We start from the raw sequence: 16,523 nt of genomic DNA, 5'->3' as shown, positions 1-16,523 counted from the left end.
TAAGGAAGAATTTTAATTTCATTAAAAATATTTCATTAAACATATAATAATTAAAAAGAGTTATATTTTTGTTAATTTTTTTTTTGAGTTATATTTAATCATTAAAGTTAAAACATTCAATTTTATATTCTTGGTTTATTTTAATAAATTTAACTTTATATTAAAACTAAAATCATTTAATAAATTTGAAATGGAACAAACTGAATATATTAATACGTTTATAAAATTTTTTATTTGCAAAATATAAATTTATATGTTATTTTAACAGTTGTTAAGTGGTTGTGAATGTTTTGATACGTCCTTTGGATGATGTATCTGAGTTAGGAGCGTTGGTTAATGATTGTTTAATGTTTAAGGAACAGTTTAAGCACTTCTCGTTTTATTGGATACGTAGAAATTATAATAATGTCGCTCATTCTTTTGCTCGGTGGTTTATTGTATGCAAATTACTCTGAAAGAAATATTCTTTTCATCTCTCTTTCTCATGATTTTGCATTGTGGATTTTATTAATTTATTATATGCAAATCATTCTGAAAGGGTTCGATCCTTGTTAAATTTGGCTATATTTTTTTTATTTTGTTATTTTCCTTAAAAAATTATATGTTGAAAGTATTTCATATGTAAACATAAATACTAACACTATCAAAATTAAAACCTTAAATGTTAAAATAGCTTCTGAGTTTTGATAATGTTAAAATGAATTTAACATATTGATTTTTTAAATTAAAAAATAAGCACACTTCTTGAAAAACTTCCAAAAATAAATTATTAGTATTTATCATTTTATCTTATAATTTTAATTTCAATTTCAATTAAAATTGTATATTTAAAGGAAATTAAATTTGCATTATTAACTCATAATGGTAAAACTTTATTTTGGCCATAAATAATGGTTTAACCTATAGCTATAGTAATGGAAATAATATAGTCAACAACAAAATAATTTCGTTGTAACAAAAAAAAAATTAGGGGTTTCCTATCAAATCAAACGTCCACTTTGCTTAATTAAGCGGTATGCTTTGTTTAAAGAAAATATTCTCTTTAATTTTCTCGTTGGATTTTCCTTTTCTCTCCCTTATGCCCCGCGATTTTCCTCTGTGTTTTCTTCGTTGATCTGGAAACCCGTTTCAAAATGAATCAACAATTAGGTTTTCGCATAGTTTCTTGTCTTTCAAAATCACTCTTGTCTCTCTCTCTCTTCGTTCTTTTTGGTTGAGTAAAAGAACTTAGGGACAATTACATACCTTTTGGTCAACGATGACTCGTCTCTTGACGAAAGCACCGCTGGTGAAACGGAGGACAGCAGCGCTTTCGATATCGAAGGACTCGAAGATGGCCAAGAAAGGGAAGAAATGTGGGGAAGTAATGGGTGTCACCGCGGCGGAGTGCACGGCGGTGTGTTGCTCTTGTCCATGTAGTATCTTAGAGCTGCTTGTTTTGGCCCTTTATAAGATTCCCGCTAGGCTTTGCAAGAAGGTTTTGAGATGGAAGAAGCGACATCTGATGAAGAAGAAGAAGAGGAAGAATCAACTAGATTTGTTGGGCCCGACTAAATGCAGGCCCACAGGGGAGGAATTGGAAGCTGAACTCGACCACATGATGAGGAAAGGTGACCCATGTGACTGTGGCGTTGATAATCATGATGATTCCTGCGCCAGAGCCGTTGATCTTGAACAGAAGATGTGGGACCGGTTTCGTGGGGCTGGATTTTGGAGGAGTCCTTCGCAGAGAGAAGAAACACCAAACTAAAACGGGACTCTTATTTTATTAAATCAAAAGGTTTTCATTTTATTTTTTCCCTATTTCCCTAATTGTTTTAGTGATTTAATTAAATTGCAAATTGCGTATATGCGCATTTATTTGTTAGGATTAATTGCACTAGACACTTTCAAATTATGAACTAAATTTTACATTGATCCTTAAATTTTAAAAATTTTCAATTGAATCCTTAAATTAAAGTATTCCTCTAATTAAATCTTTAGACCCAAATTGGTATTTAACACCAAAATTGACAATTATATTAATAAAAATACCTGATTTGAATGATACTTCAGTTTTAGGATTCATTAAAATTTTTTTGAAGTTTACACACCAATTTAAAAGTTTATCAATAATTTGGAATTGTCAGGTGCAATTAAATCTATTTTTATGTCTTTAACACAAATATATAAATATATATATTAAATATTCTAAAACTTTAAATGGGAATATAGTTTATGTTTATTAATATTTTATTATAATATTTTCATATTTATTAATTATATCATGTTTGTATTGACTATTGAGTTCAATTTGTTATGGTAGCTACTGTAGATATGGGATATAGTTGAGTGGAATTTATAAGCTTTATTTTTTGCTTTTAACTTTAATTAAAGTGAATTGAAAATTTGTTTAAATATTTATATCGATTAGTTTATGATGAGTTCAACTTGCTCCAACTTGACAACCCCGTTGAAGTTATTTATTTTTTTTCCAATCAAATTTAAGGAACCGTGAATACTAGATTATGTGCTCTTTTTTTTTTTTTTTTGAGTGAGAAAAAAATGATTGGGTATCTTAGATTACTTTCGGTTCATGAGAGGTAAAGAAAAATATTATATGATATTGTTTTATTAATATGATATAAGATTATATTGGAATATAACATTATTTGATTCATTTGTTTTATGTAAATTTACTTTAAAATGTAAGATTTCAATATAAAATTATTCTAAAAATATATTTTATTAAATTGTCTTTGATTTTAAATGGTGATGAAATCAAATTATTAATTTTGTCTCGACTAATAAATAATTAATAATGTAAAATTCATTTATAATAATTAGTTGATTTAAAAATCAAGATAATATAATGAACAATCTGTAATACAATGGTCAAATATTAAAGTTGTGCTATTGTATGAGATTAGATCATAAAGAAAATGAGCTCATATATTAAATATAGATAAATTATGACTTTGTCTTTATTATTATTATTTTTATATAATTCATATTGGTCAATACGTGACAAAATTAAATTTGAATTTTATGATTTTTTTAATATTAATTTCATTATAGGTTTTTGTCATATTTGTTTGTTTTGAAATAATATCTAAAATGACACATAGTTTCTCTCAAACTTTTTAATAAGAGGATAATGAGTTTTAGCACACTCAAATTTACGTTTTTTTGTATTGGTAATAATATCGATATCAATAAAACTAATACTTGGCTTATGATTAAAATAAAATATTTTAAAAATTGCATACAACATGTGATAACAATACGTAATAAATTTTTTCTTTCTTTCACGAAACAACAATTTAGTTATTAATTTTAATTTGGTTAAAATTTTAAAAAGAAAGAGAACGATAATAAGTAAATTAATTTCATTGGACAAATAATGGGATGAGTTGCATTTTTTTTAATCCAAATCCTAAATAATTACATTGCATATTTTAATTAAGAGATAAACCTTAAAAATAACTATATGACATGCATTAATTATGGGGAATTTCAGGGTAAATTTTTAATTTTGAAGGGTATAATTAATATTAAAGAAAAAATCCTCCAAGAATTTTAAATTATCTAACTAAGAGATGATATTGAAATTATCTTAATTTTAATTTGATTTAAGGGTAAGACTAATATAAGATTATTAAAATAATATTTAAAATCTAAATGAAAAAAATATTATTCTAAAATTTTAAAGTACCTCTAGAAATATGAGATTCTTTAAAGCAAACTCCTTTAGAAGTAACTAGATTATTAAATATAAAAATTCAAAAACACACTTATAATTATATTTATTATTTAAAAAAATACCATTTTCTAACTAAATTGATATTTAGTTGAATTTTGATATTAATTTAGTTAAAATATTAAATATAATTTGATTAAATTATAGCACACTCATATTACGGGTAAAAAAAATTATGTAACAAATTAATACAAAAGCTAAATAAAATATTGACTAGATAAAGTCAAGGTATTGAATGTTATTATATCTTAAGTATTTGGACTCAATTTTATTGTTTATATTTGTTAGGAGTTTGAGGAGGCATGCAAACATTGCCCTTTTTGAAGGAAAATAAGAATATTATTCTGTTCAAATTTGGGAAGAAGCTTTTAAAGGATACTCGAAATTTCTCACAATAACCTCCTCTTTTTTGAGTTTAATCAACCGTCGAACCATTTATGAAATGGAGCCCACTCTACCCCTTAAAAAGCATTTTAAATATTAACTATTTTGTAGTCTTTTTTTCTTTGACATCAAAAATGGATATTACTATTTTTATTCGAAACAACTAAAGACATGTAGTTATTGAGATTCATACTAAGGATTGAAGCCTTGGTTTAAGGGTTGAGACTACTGCACTTTTACCAATGACAACATGCCATTTTGAATTTGACGATTAATTTTATATCTATACTGAGATTCTAATCATTCCTAAAAATCTTTTAGTAATTTTGGCCTTAATTTGTGATGTTTGTAATATTTATTTTTAGTTCACCTCTCGAAATAAGAATTTAACCTGTGATTGAATCATTAAATAAACATTGTATCCAGTTGAGTTTATAATTAATAATTCACTAATTAAATTTCAAGCTCTCCTGTAATTTTACTCTTCATAATGAATATTAGTATGTTGAATAAAATATGTACATTTTTATAAACTTTTAATATAAAATAACAAAAATAAATTTAAATAATATTTATGATTTTGTAAAAGTAATATTTTTTTATACTTTATCAATTAACAGATAAATATAGATGGATAAATATAAATATTTTCTCTCAAAGCAAACGATACCAAATTAATTTACAATACCTCCACGATTTATCAATTAAAAAAGTTTTAGTTAACCTAAATTTAATTAGGTGGGAGTGACAGAATGATTAAAGAAAGAAAAGAAGCGTCAAAATCTCAAATATAGTACAGTGATGATGCCGCGTGGCGAAACCACAGACTCCAGAGGACCCAGCTTTAGGCAATTTGTTCGCTTTTGCCCAGCCCAAAGTCTTCTCTTACTTCACTCACTTAGTCTTCACTTTCACACGTCTTTCCTTACTTCCATTGATCCTTCCTTGAAGAAGAAGAACAAAAAATCCCCAAGTTCAAATTATTGCGTTTTGCCCAATCTACAAACAGAGAAAAGCAAACTTATTTTTTCAGAACTCCTGTTTTATTAATCGATCTACTTGGTTTATAATCAAGTGATTTTCTTTTGAACTCTCAAAAATGGAGGTAAAGTAAATTCTGAGTGTTTCTTTGATTTTTTTTCCGGCTTCTTCTGGAAGTGTTTCGTTGGTGAGAAAATGGAGTCGAAGTTTAAGATTTTTTGGAAAAAAGTTGTTTTTGTATGGATTTTTTTTTATCTATTCTGAATTTTGGAGGTTCTGTTTTAGTAGTTTTCTTTCTTAGAAGTTTCTAGTACTTAATCTTGTTGATCTTATGTTATAATAACTGGCATTTACATCTGATCTGTGTGGCGTCTATATCTTTGCTGTTGATCATATGTGGACTATTTTGATGGTTATCAAGTTGTGGAAATTATTTACTGGTCAGCGTGGGTTTGGCTCCACTTTTGTACCAAAGACTTGCGTTAGTTTCGTTTTTTTTTTCTTAATTTGAAATTGAGATTGAAAATATATGCTTTGGTGTTTGGCGTTTGTAGGGCATGGAAGATACCAGGTCGGAGGCGCATTTAACCTCTGCTGCGGCATTTGTGGAAGGTGGAATCCAGGATGCTTGTGATGATGCCTGTAGCATATGCCTTGAAGCATTTTGTGAAAGCAATCCATTCACTGTATGTATGCCCCGAAATTTTATTTTGGGTTTTTGTTCGATACGTGGATGGGAAATCTTTTGATCCTTGTTTGTTGTGTCACTTGCAGGTGACTAGCTGCAAGCACGAGTTTCATCTGCAGTGCGTTCTTGAATGGTAGTGGGAATCTCTTATCTATTTTATAAGTTCATGTTGAATCAGCACATATAATTAGTAGTGGCTCGATGATTTAGTTTTGATTTTGAATGCAGTATCTGCTTACTTTATAAAACAGTCTGGAAATGACTTAGGTTTGTAAAACTCTCTAATTCTCCAGTAAAATTGGGAAAGGTTTAATTTAGTTGACACTCTTGCATTATGGTCTTATATTTACATATTGTTAAGCATTGCAAGTTCTTTTGTGATTTGTGTTATGTTACTTGAACTCTTCATTTTCCCTAAGGTATCTGTATCTGGCACATATTTGGACATTGATATGGGGGCATCATCCTCCAAATACATGGAAAAGAAAAATAGAAAAAGATTGAGCATGGCATGTTGAAAATATATCCATATCCAACACTCTCCCTTGAATGTATGTAACATAGTTTTTATGTTCTCCATTGCAAGTTATTTAGTGTCATAAAAGCAGGAAGGTTTGTAATAACAAGATTAGATAATCCAATTATGATGCTAAAGTATAATAAATTTGCATTCTAGTTGGCTAGGTCTAGTGCACTGATGTGTCGAAAGAAGCATTAAGGACTTTTAAGTATGTAAGCACATCGTCGATTTCATTTTTTGATCACCATAAAAGAGATAATATCCTTTAATATTGTTGATTATGCCTGATGTGTCCCTTTGGTTGTCCAAGAAAGCAAAAATTACTTGAGTGAAGTAACCTATTATTTTTGTAGATGTCAGTAATGTGGGTTCAGTGAAGCTTGAGTACTTGTTGAGAGTGTATAAAATTTTTGTAGATCCCAGCTATTGTTATTTGTTGAAACTGCTTCTCTCACCTCTTCTGTTACCACTATCAGAGGATCTTATTAAGGAACAGAAATTAGAGTGTGTTGATGAAATAGAGGTGTTCAGTGGTACATTAGTTGTATAATGTGTTAATGGAGGTTTTCTCACTGGGGTTTGCAGTGGTGAATATTTCTGAAACTTTGCTTATTCTAATAAAATTATAGAATATTGGAATGATAGGCAGTATTAGGGAGGATTTGTTTTGGATGTCACATACAAGTGAAATCTCCAGTTTAAAGTGACAGCTTTTATACTGCCATTCAATTTCAGAATTAGTCTAGAACAGCTATGTATAATTCTAACATAGATTGTTAAAAGCAAAGCTTCACATTTGAAGTCTGGTTTCCATTAGGTGGGATGCTTTAGTAGAATCTGTCAAAGAATATCATTGACAACCTCGTGCCCCCCTTGATTTGCAATCATTTCACTTGATAAAAGAATTTGTCATTAATTTCTGGGCCATGTCTATCAAGTTCATTGCATTACATGAGATACGAAATGTCTTCATTCTTATCATAAAGGAAAGAAACAGAAAAAGATAGTTATCTTAATTTGTCATTTAACTATTTTAATCGTGCAGGTGTCAAAGGAGTTCTCAATGTCCCATGTGTTGGCAGCCAATTAGCCTGAAAGATCCAACTAGGTGGTGCTTGTTTAATATATATTTCCTTTTGTAAATTTTTTTATTTACTTGTTCTAGATTCTTCTAGCCTATATGTGTATTAGACATGCTAATCGTTTCTCTTGCTTTGGCAGCCAGGAGTTGCTTGAGGCTGTTGAACATGAAAGGAGTTTTAGGTTCAATCCATCTAGAAATGCAACCATATTCCATCATCCGACTTTGGGGGAACTTGACCTGCAACATGTATGTATTTCTCGTCTTCAAGTTAGATGCGTATCATCCTCATTTTTATGATCATTAAATCGAACCTAAAAAGCCCAAAGAGCCACATACTCTTATGGTTTGCTTTCAATGCAGCTGCCTGCGGGGGCAAATGAAACTGAGCTTGAGGAGCGCATAATCCAGCACTTGGCTGCTGCTGCTGCGATGGGGCGAGCGCGTCATATTACAAGGAGGGAAGGTCTGAGGAATAGGTCATCTGGTCAAGCTCGGCCCCAGTTCTTGGTATTTTCAGCTAATCCAAATGCTCTCTCTACTGTCCCTTTCTCTTCATCATCACCAACTCAGAGAGAAGGTTTGCCAGCCCCTGCAATCACCATCGACACTCCATCCTCTCCTGGTAGAACTGTGGGGGAAGAATCCTCACCATCAATTACTCCTATACCTTCTGCTGAAGCTGATCAACAGTCCACATTGGCATCTGGCTCCAGTGTTCTTTTGGTCGATAATCAGGGGAATTCCTTGAACAATAGGTACTTGCTGTTCTCTAACTCAATTGTCCTTACTAGAACACTCTTTTCTGCCTTACTTTATGTCAATCCCAATAATATCCTATATATTGTTCTCTTGCCGGAGGTCTCCCAATCAATCTCCTAATAGTCAAGATAGAGCAGGACCTTCAGAATTCCAGTCGTTTTCAGAATCATTAAAATCAAGGTTTAATGCTGCTTCAATGAGGTAACATTTTGAGATTTTATTTGGGGTTGTATTTCAATGGTTCTTTTACATGATATATTATAAAATTGCTATTATATTTTGATTTATGGATCTTGTTAGATACAAGGAGTCGATTTCAAAGAGTACAAGGGGGTGGAAAGAGAGGTTTTTCTCTCGCAACACTTCCATGTCAGATCTTGGTTCTCAAGTTAGGAGAGAGGTTAATGCTGGCATTGCAACAGTCTCGCGTATGATAGAGCGTTTAGAAACCAGAGATGATAGAACAAACACGGCTACTGTATCAAACAGTTCGGAAGACAGCTCTAATCTAGAATCAAATAATCACCAGACTTCTGATGCTGGTGAAGGAACTCCCTCAATTGAAACCAGTGCACAAGCTCCATGTGCTACAAGTTCTGCTTCCAAATAAGTATCATCTCTGTAACTGCATCACCGAAAATGTTTTAGCATCAAAGGTAAGCTTTGAGGTGTCGAAATATTGCTTGATTATCTCATAATTCATTCTTCCTAAGTTACACTTACATTACATGTATATATTTCATTCGATCTCTAGTGCTTAACATTTTAGATGTCTGAGTGCCCCATCATAATTCAGTCTTGAATTCTTAATTGCAAACATAACTCCCAAGAGTTGAGTTGAATTGGCTAAACGTTTAAATATATTAGCATAATAATTTATTTTAGCAGTTAATGTCTACGTAATTGATATAAGATTGCAGATACGTAAGTTTGGGATTCTGAATGTTGTTCCGACTCTTCTTTTTTTTATTGAAGTATTTGTGTCTAATATATTTGTGGGCGTGGATCATAGAAATATGTATTTTGCACACACCTGAATTCAAGTAACATTGGATGCTCTACACTTTGATTTTTCACCACCAAGTTATTGCCAAACTGTTCTTAATATCGTTGTTCTTTTGCCTCGCATTATCTTTGAAATGTCGTCCTTCCTTAATGAGCATGTCTTCTTCTGATTGGGAATCAAATGTTCTATTTCCAGATATATGGATGTTTGGCATACATTTGAAGGGACCAGGTGATTGAGAACTGCCCGAGAAAAAATGATATTCGGAACTAGGGACGAGCAGAGCAGGAACATATTATGTAAATTAGTTTAATATTCTTCACTTTAGTTATGATTATATAATTTATCGGCTCTCAGAGCGTTGAAGATGTGAAAAGTTCTAGCTTGATAAGCTTCAAGATCAAGTAGATCATACACATTTCAAAACACACGAATTTTATATTCCCGCTTAATAATTTTTTCAGGAACTTTGTTATTCAGGTTTTCAACATACTTTTGTACTACGCTACAACTTACTAAAATATAAATGCTACTGAGTCTTAATGAACTTCAATCGAAATAAATGTTCATTTGGTCATTTTTTTTTTTGGTTGGGTGGGGGCCGGGGCGATTCATTTGTTTTATGTTGAAAACCGGAACCTACAATCAAACCAAAATTATTTGTTAAATACTGCTATTAATCCTTGTACTTCACAAAAATTTCGAATTTAATTCTTAATACTTTAATTTAGTCATTTCAAATTTTAAAATTACAATGGTCACCAAACAATAAGTATTAAAATTAAAATTAAGCTCTGTTATTTTAAAAATATAATGCAACAAACATATCATCGCAAACTCAATATTGAAATTTATGTCAAAATTAAAATTTTAAATTTTGAAAAATACAAAATTATAGAAAGATCCCATTGAAGAATATGAACTAAATTTATATATGTATACATAGTACATGACTAATAATTGTTTAACCAAACAAATTTAATTACTATTGTATAGTCAAAGACTAAAATTTCAAAATTCAAAAAGTATTTAAGACTAAAATTGTTCAAATTAAAGGACAGTTAAATCCACAACTTTCATTCACAAAGTATAAAGACTAATACCATTCAATCTAGTTTCTTTATCTAAATCGGTTCAATATATCGCACAAATTGGATAAGGAATTGAAGTTTCATCCAATTTGGTGTTTGATATGCATTTTTTCAGATTTGTCTCCAACGTATTCAAACAGAGGTATGCATATAATATGATCTTCAAATGTATACAACTAAAACATTTTGATCATACCCATGTCAGTCGCGCATTCGACATTCATTCTCAACTTCGGGAAACTCAGATTTCAACTCTGACTACCCATTTATGCTCCATTTACGAACGACTGACAAGGTGACCCTCGCCAATCATCCAAATGGAGAATCAGTTATATAAAAACTGTAAAAACTGCAGAAAGAAGAAACCAACAGGTGGGCGAACTGCAGAAAATATAACGTAAACTTCAGGATATAGCATGCCAGAATCCATGGGGTAAATATCAGAACTGTACCTGGAGGACGTGGCTAAGGGAAGTTAAACTAAGCAAATTCAGTTATAACGTGAACTGTTGTCATAGGCACGCCCCCCCGGGTATGAACCTCTAGGTTCAAACCCCTGATCTCTAGCAGCCCCAAGATATCGAGACCTCTCTCTGTAGGAGTCAAAGTTATCAGAATTATACCCTCGATGTCCATCTCCAACAACAGCGGAACCCGCACCGCTACCGTAACCATGAGGATTATTACCGGTTGGCAAGCTATCAGCTGGAGCCATGTTGCTATGAGGATAATAGTCCATCATTGCCTGCTGGTATTGTTGTTGGCGTACAAGAGATTCCTTACGTAGGAACTCATCTCTGCGATTGGCATGCCGTGCTCGAAGTGCTGTTAGCTGTTCCTGATACTGCCCATTGATTGCATTTATTTTCTGAAAATTTAAAAACAGAACTGTTATCACTATGCAAAACTTGTGCAACATTGTTGAAAACAAGGTTAACCAAAGGATATCTCAGAAGAGGAAAGGACATATGAGAAGAATGCACATGCCACTTTACTTCATTCAAATAATTAAGCTTATTAAGAAGGTGTTGCAAGCAAATCATTTACTTTCGATGAGTTGCCTTGCCAACATAGATTGGAAACAAATGCAAGAGACTAGAGAATACATGAAGAACAGTCCTTCTTAAATATACCCTATTATATAAAGCCAATCGTTTAGACAAAGGTGGAAACTGGCAACTATAAATGACAGATTGGTACATATAAACTACATTCCTGAATAACAGCAAGTACAGGCCATAAAATTTCATATTCTAATACCTGCAACTGCCAAGCATAGGAGAAAATACCGACTCTAAATCAGGCAAACTTGTAATGGAAAAGGTTTCCTTGTTGCTATAAATTTGTTTTGCAAATAACACAATGATACATAAGCGGCTAATATTGAGAATATGAAGCAACATGACCTCTCTCTATATACTAACCTCTCTATGTCTACTATTTTTGGCATCTTCAGCATCGTTCTGTTCTTTAGCAAGCTTCATTATGTCATCATGGAATTTCTTCTCAAGACCTTCCAAAGTTGGTGGCAAAAGATTGTGCTCATAGCCAACTTCCATATTTTCATCATGGGGTCGAGATCTGAGATCAGCATTTTGTTTTTCTAAAGATAGGTTGGGATCTGGCCTCTGGCCCTGGAAATAAGTTCTTGATCCATCAGTCCCTTGGCCTATGCCACATTAAACAGCTCTAATAAGAACAGTGGTCCAATACAAATTTTAAGTGTGAAATTAAAAGCTTATTTTTAAGTATAAAAAGAAAAGAAATCAAACATGTCATAATAAAGCAAGGCAATTCACAGTTAATCTTAACATTATAATAAAGCCATCTCAAATAAGCCCAAGTATTAATTAAGCAAAGGCATTCAATCTTGTGTCATTTCCCATTTCTTTAAGAGTATAACTACAAAGATAATGGAGAAAAGTACTAGAATAACTCCAATCAAACACAGAATTTGTGTGAAAAGGAAGTGCCTCAAGACATTCAATTATCAGCCAAACTGAGTTACAATTATAAGTTACTTGAAACTTAGGCATGCGTGTCAAACACTGGTATACGTCTAACACAGTTTTTTCCACGATTTCCAAGTATTTGGAGGGTCTTAGGAGGATTATATCCTCAAACCTATGTTTAGATATGCATCGGACACCACTACTACATGAAAAATGAAGAGTCAAGGCAACATAAAAAAACTCCATATCTTTAATTATAACTTTCTGTTCTCTCATCTAGAACAATTATTAAAATTAAATAGACTATGCTTTAGGAGCAAAAACTGAGTACGAAGAACAGAAATAAAGATTAGAATTACAACTCACTATGGGAAACCAGTCAATGAATCAGAAATAGCAAATACCTGACACTCTAAAAGGCAACATGACTTGGCCTGCCACAGGCTCTAAAAGAACAAATTTCACATCAGGTTCTGCATTCAGTGGCACTTCAATATAAATGTCAATTATTGTTGCAGGATGAGAAAGGTCTTTCTTAAAAGAACATGCACAGGACAGAAAGTAAAGGACTTATAAGGAACAGTACAAACATTTATCTACCTAAACATAAGTGTTTTACACCTTCAGGGATATATTATCTTTCGTTTTACCACTAGGAGAGCATGAACTCAATACCATAATATTTCATTTTATATATGGTTAACAGGCCATAAAACAGATTGCAAAGAAGATTTGGAGAAGCCACTCAGTTTTGGAGTAAACACAAAGAAAAAAGACATTCTAGATTTGTTTCAGTTCTGATTTAGAAAGCATCGCTTACAAGACGTTAAGCAAATGCCATGATGACACACATCCAATATTGGTAGTACAACTGGAATGTCCTTATCTATAATTTAGGCTTGATGATGGGTTCTCTACATCTTTTCTGTCTACTTTTTTATCGACAACAAACAGAATGAACATACAAAATAATGCAAGGACATCTAGTTAAGACAAATACATGTAGAGAGAGGAAGAGTGTCCGAGAGACAATCTTGCCTTCATTGAACATTTTGGGTGTCATTTGGTTTGACACTTTTGATCCATCTCTTTCCCACCTCCACTGGCCATCTGATTTTGGAGTTCGATATGGTTGATCCCTTTCGGGAGTAAATGCTTCTAGTTGTCCTTGAAATTGACCAGACTTGATCTCCATCCTTTGTGCAGGCATATGCTGCATCTGAGCAGATACATATGCATTGCCACCAGAGTCTGCATATTGTCCCTGTCGTCTCATCAGTGTTGCTTTGAAACAAGCTTCAAATGTTGATCCTAACAAGCATAACAGCAGCAACCACAATCAAAATCTCATGACACATTAGTTCACAAGAAACGGATATAAAACAGTAATAAGTTGTTGCATGAGGAGGGGCTAAGTTTCAAGTAGAAAGGGTTCACTATACACACATCCATAAATACAGATCTTTACCAATAAGCAAGACCTTTCTTCAGATTTCAGCTAACTACCCAAAGATTGAAACTTCATACTGAAATCCGTGAGCACCCAATACAAAATTTTAAGTTCCCACTTCCCACAACAAAGCAATGATACAAGGCGGGTTTCAAATAGCGGTGGCGCCTTCCACCACCGCTTAAGACCTCAACAGCTGTGTGAATAAATTTCACATTGATAGCAGCAGATCACGGCCGCAAATAGCTGTGCAACGGAAAATAGCGGCCATAGCGGTCTGCTATTTTCGCTAAATCGATAGCTTTTAAAAACATTTCTCTTCTCCACAAAGTAAACAGAGAGAGTATAAGATGAGACAGAGAAACAAGCAGTAGTAGTATCGAAAACAGAAAAAATCAAATACTGAAGAGTGATGATGCAGATGCAGGTAACTCAAAATCTCAAAAAGTTCAAGTTTAGGGTTTCAAAAATTACCTTATTTGATTTCCTGCTCTGTCGGAAACTTGGAGGCAATAGGAAGGAGGAGAGAGGGAAAGGGATAAAATAGAAGGAAGAGAAAGACGAGGCTTGTTTGGCGATGAGAGATGACTGTGGTTCTACAATTATAAAAATTGAGTTTACAAACTTAAATTCCCATTATAAAATCGTACTTAAAAATTATGATTTGGATTCATGGTTGAATGTCGTTTTTAATATTTTAAACCAATATTTAATAATTAAAATAACATAAAATATGGAAACCACGGGAGGGTTGACACGAAAACAGTAAAACCAACATAAAAATATAAATAAATAAAATAAAATATGAAAAATAATAGTATCCTCGTGCCCAATAAATTCACACCAATATATATGAAATTATTTCTAACATTTTCAATTCTTAAAAATAACCTTTTTTTTAACTATAAAATAATTATACACATAAAAATTAATTAAAATAATTAGTTTAATTTTAATTTAATTAATAGCAATATTATAATTAATTTCGAGCGCACTCAAATACATTTTAATTTCCTCAATAACTAAATAAATATAATTACAATAGTTATTATATATTAATCTATGATTTTATATTATATTTTGAGTGATTTTTTTTATTATTTTTGCCTTTTTATTATATTGGCTTTAATTTTTTTTACTTTAATTGTATTTCATATTTTAGTATTTTATATTTGTTACTGTAAACATAAATAAAATAGTAAGTTTATATTTAATACCTGAAAATAGGGTGATGCACCGATGCTTAATCACTCACACTTCCCGGCGCTGCCAAGGTTCGGATTTCGGGTGATGCTTAATCCCCACGTTTAAAAAAAAAAACTGAAAATGTTAATCCCACTATAAATAACTAAAAAATAATTAAATAAGTATTTGATCGATAGTTTATATTAATTTATAATTTCATAGGTAAGTCGAGTATTTTAATTATTTTTAAATATAATTAAAAAACACATAATTATATATTAAGTAATTATAAAAATTAATATTATTATTTGATATATTGATAGTAATTCCACAATTAATATTAAGATGTTGCCATTTTTTTATGCTTTTTTTTATTTTTTAAATAAAATATTTGTCAATCTCTTAATTTTACTTGTGTGGTATTAAAAAACTCTACTTTGCACAAAAAGTTAGGGTAAATTCCTTAATTGGTCACTTAACTTTTAAGACGCTTCCATTTTAGTTTCTTAAAATGAAATTTTTCAATTTTTCACTCAATTTTTAGAGCGCTTTCATTTTAGTCACTCAACAGTTAAATCTCTAATAGCAGTTAACTTGTACACGTCACATCATGTTCATATCATTTTGGTCACCCAACTTCTGGGTTGCTTCCATTTTGGCCACAAAAAAAATCATTTTTTATAATATTGATCGGGTAAAAGATAATAAGGATTAAATTAAAAAAAATGGTAGAAACTAAAATAATGCTTTAAATTTTGTCAATTTGTACTTGTATACCCCCTTAGCAAAAGTTATACTTTTTTTTTCAATATTGAAATTTTAAATTTCAAAACATCAACATCAATTAAACATGTTGTTGAAAATTTTTATCCATTGATAGTATCAACCGATTTGTTAACGTAATATTGAAATTAACTAAATTAATTAACTTTTAAACCTTAAAATTATATTTTATATTTCCAAATTAAAATAAACTCAAATAAACCATATTTAATAATTATACATTAAACCCAAATTTCTTTTCATTATATGATCTTGAGTCTTTCATACTAAGCTAAAAACATAGAAAAATCCCTACAATTAATTAATTTTATACTCCATGCCGAACAAAACCTAAAAATTTTTCGTATATTCTTTACTCAAATAAAGAACAAGCAATTAATTTAATTAATTGAAATTATTATTTTTTAGCGTAGTATGGAAGGCTCGATATTATCTAATAATAAAAAATTAAATTTTCACAGACAGTTATTAAATATGAGTTATCAAGTTACTTTCATTAAGAAAAATATGAACCATAAAATAAATTTAGGAGATTAATTTAATTAATTTTAATATTACAATAACAAATCGATTAACATTATCAAGGGATAAAAAAATTTCAATCATTTATTTAATTGATTTTTATGTTTTTAAATTTAAATTTTTAATATTGAAAAAAAATTTAAAAATTCGACAATGGGATAAAAAAGTACAAATTGACAAATTTTTAATATTCTATTTTAGTTTCTACTGTTTTTCACTTTGATCTTTAATTTTTTTTTTTACCTCAATCATTCAGTACTTTAAAAAATGACATATTTTAAGGTGACCAAAATAAAAACAACCTAGAAGTTGGGTAGCTAAAATGAAAGTGAGATGATACGTACAATTAACCGCTATTAAAAATTTAACGGTTAAGTGA

General features: G+C 30.8%; 3 protein-coding genes across 11 annotated transcripts; 2 read left to right on the top strand and 1 right to left on the bottom strand.

Annotated features, from left to right (window-relative positions):
- Nucleotides 1–934: 934 nt before the first annotated feature.
- Nucleotides 935–1,867, top strand: LOC107959236 (uncharacterized). Its single transcript, XM_016895241.2, has one exon. It carries the CDS (start codon nt 1,259–1,261, stop codon nt 1,748–1,750), a length of 492 nt encoding a protein of 163 aa, XP_016750730.1. The 5' UTR covers nt 935–1,258; the 3' UTR covers nt 1,751–1,867.
- Nucleotides 1,868–5,000: 3,133 nt separating this feature from the next.
- Nucleotides 5,001–9,636, top strand: LOC107959234 (E3 ubiquitin-protein ligase RHF2A). The gene is made up of 9 exons (XM_016895236.2): nt 5,001–5,228; nt 5,659–5,790; nt 5,879–5,925; nt 7,358–7,420; nt 7,534–7,642; nt 7,757–8,151; nt 8,255–8,356; nt 8,456–8,811; nt 9,357–9,636. Exons 1-8 carry the CDS (start codon nt 5,223–5,225, stop codon nt 8,763–8,765), a joined length of 1,164 nt encoding a protein of 387 aa, XP_016750725.2. The 5' UTR covers nt 5,001–5,222; the 3' UTR covers nt 8,766–8,811; nt 9,357–9,636.
- Nucleotides 9,637–9,646: 10 nt separating this feature from the next.
- LOC107959235 (uncharacterized) lies at nt 9,647–14,321 on the bottom strand. Of its 9 annotated transcripts, none has more exons than XM_016895239.2 (6): nt 14,129–14,285; nt 13,243–13,515; nt 12,609–12,677; nt 11,677–11,921; nt 10,705–11,120; nt 9,647–9,800 (listed from the first exon to the last, which is right to left on the bottom strand). In XM_016895239.2, exons 2-5 carry the CDS (start codon nt 13,478–13,480, stop codon nt 10,743–10,745), a joined length of 930 nt encoding a protein of 309 aa, XP_016750728.1. In that variant the 5' UTR covers nt 13,481–13,515; nt 14,129–14,285; the 3' UTR covers nt 9,647–9,800; nt 10,705–10,742. The 9 variants fall into 9 exon arrangements, with proteins under 9 accessions (XP_016750728.1, XP_040969052.1, XP_016750727.1 ...); XM_016895238.2 differs by lacking the exon at nt 9,647–9,800 and adding an exon at nt 10,190–10,633; XM_041113115.1 differs by lacking the exon at nt 9,647–9,800 and adding an exon at nt 10,190–10,633 and having other exon boundaries at nt 12,609–12,650.
- Between the last annotated feature and the right edge of the window lie 2,202 nt (nt 14,322–16,523).

This window comes from Gossypium hirsutum, chromosome A05, assembly GCF_007990345.1.
Source record: "Gossypium hirsutum isolate 1008001.06 chromosome A05, Gossypium_hirsutum_v2.1, whole genome shotgun sequence".
NCBI lineage: Eukaryota > Viridiplantae > Streptophyta > Magnoliopsida > Malvales > Malvaceae > Gossypium > Gossypium hirsutum.
Note: the sequence above shows the minus strand (reverse complement) of the source record. Positions and strands in the feature narration are given on the sequence as shown.